Source organism: Sphaeramia orbicularis, chromosome 9, assembly GCF_902148855.1.
Source record: "Sphaeramia orbicularis chromosome 9, fSphaOr1.1, whole genome shotgun sequence".
Classification (NCBI taxonomy): Eukaryota; Metazoa; Chordata; class Actinopteri; order Kurtiformes; family Apogonidae; genus Sphaeramia; species Sphaeramia orbicularis.
This window is the reverse complement of record NC_043965.1, coordinates 50,512,546-50,514,495: the sequence shown is the minus strand read 5'-3', so window position 1 is coordinate 50,514,495 and position 1,950 is coordinate 50,512,546. Positions and strand designations below refer to the sequence as shown.

General features: G+C 37.6%; 1 protein-coding gene across 2 annotated transcripts in view; it reads right to left on the bottom strand.

Moving 5' to 3' along the window:
* The window catches only part of golga1 (golgin A1), a 23,154-nt gene extending 21,204 nt beyond the window's left edge, over positions 1-1,950 (bottom strand). For both annotated transcript variants that reach the window (XM_030143032.1, XM_030143033.1), the window contains exons 1-2: positions 1,781-1,950; positions 555-860 (exon numbers count right to left, since the gene is read on the bottom strand). In XM_030143032.1, coding sequence (XP_029998892.1) covers positions 555-683 — 129 coding nt within the window. In that variant the 5' untranslated portion in view covers positions 684-860; positions 1,781-1,950. The remainder of the gene's footprint in view (positions 1-554; positions 861-1,780) is intronic.

The following is a 1,950-nucleotide window of genomic DNA, read 5'->3' as shown; positions in this document are numbered from 1 at the left end:
ATATATATATATATATATATATATATTTTTTTTTTTTTTTTTTTTTTTTTTTAACACATTGTTCAGCTTTGGTATGTATGTATTCCACATTTGCTCAGTCTTTTCCATGTTTTGCATTGCACCAAGTCAAGTATATACTATATACACTATTACAGTATACAAGAAACAGTAAACAAGAAATGCTAAAACTATGTAGGCCAAGAACAGAGGGAAACACAGGCAACAAAAACAAAGTTAAGAAATACATGAAGGAAAAAAACCAATAAAAGCAATGATTAAGTACATTATCATAAATGCCACTTCAAAGAGAGAGGTACATTAAAACTATTTTTCCCCACAAGAAATGAACATACTCCAGTGACTTTAACACTACACTCAGTTTAGTAGGGCACTGTTTGATAAAGGTAAATTGTCTCTAATGAAAAATGTAATAAATCTCTCCAGCAATAATTGGTTGGTTTAGCACCAATATATAGCAGAACATCTTGAAAAAAACAAAAACAAGAGTTTCAAAGGGTTAGGCTCATGATTGATAGTAAATGTAGTGTACTTACAAAGTCATCCCCCGAGTCTGCCCCCATTGATGTGATGGATTCCTTACTGATGGTCCGGGGTATACGAACACCACTCCGAGGTGCTGTGGCTGCCTCCTCCGCAATCTTCTTCTTTAACTTGGCAAACATTTCTGTTCTTTCCTCTCAGTGTCTTTTACTGAGTGCTATGTGCAGCTTCTGGGGTTTAAGTGTCACCACGAGATGCATGGAGTTCACTGCACCTTGTTCCAAGAGCTGAGGAAGAGCTGTGTCCTGTTGCAGTACCACTCAAAAGTACTCTCTGGTGGTAATTCCATCCTGCTATATCTGGGGGGAAAAAGGAGAGTGAGGTTTATTAAAATACCATAGTTTAATAGCAGCAAACTCTGATGACTTGCACTGAATAACATACAAATGCTGACTGAAACTGGCAGTGCAGCTGTATTCCATACTCCATTTGCTGTTTCTAAGAAAACACATCACTTTTATGTTACAGCACATTACTAATGAACAAATGATATTTAGCTGGACCGAATTTATGTGACTGTAGCAACGACAAGATGTATATTGACAGATGTATTTACATATAATAAGCTACTGTATATCAACTGAAACTATGCATGGAATGAAGGGGTGATGGACTATTCTATCCATTTAGAAAAATTATACACAAATTCACCAAAAACCCTGATGTCCCACTTTTCAACCTGCTCTCAAATTTGGATCTGTGTCGAGCACAAACGTGAAAAAAAGAACTCTCAAAACTCAAAATACAACCATCCATATCAGGTGATCAACAAGTTTAGTGTGCATAGGCAGCTTTACAAGACCCTAAATGATCAGCTCTGTAAAGCTGACGCTAAAGACATCTGTATGTAAAATATTAAGTAAATATTAATTAAAGTAGTGACATGTGCACTTTTAAATAGGCGTTTGTGACCACCAAGAATTCAACACAAAGCACTTCAAGGATCTGTAAATCATGAAATATTGATTTCTGACCACCCTGAGTCTATTTTCTCTGAATAGTTGCCCCACATTTTGCTAATAATTATGTTACAGATGATGACAGCTGTGTAACCGCACTGGGTTGAAAGTCTCAGTTCCATAAATGTAGAATTCCACTGTCACTTTATGCTTTGCTAGCCAGCTAGTCCTTCTAGCCATAACAATGAGAGGTAACGTTACCACCGGGTGATGTTAGCTGTCGTTAGCCTGCCCATTCACTTAAGGTGCCTTTCTCTTACCAGGTTAACTTCGAATAAAAAATCACTCCGTGGCGTTTCCAGGTTTTCGTCGGCTCAACAAATCACTGTTTATCGGTGTCCACTCAAAGAATAGCTACCGTGTTGACAGTGGGTTACTGGGTACTTCTCGTCTGACAAGCTAGCTGACTGCTAGTTGGTGATTTGGTGAG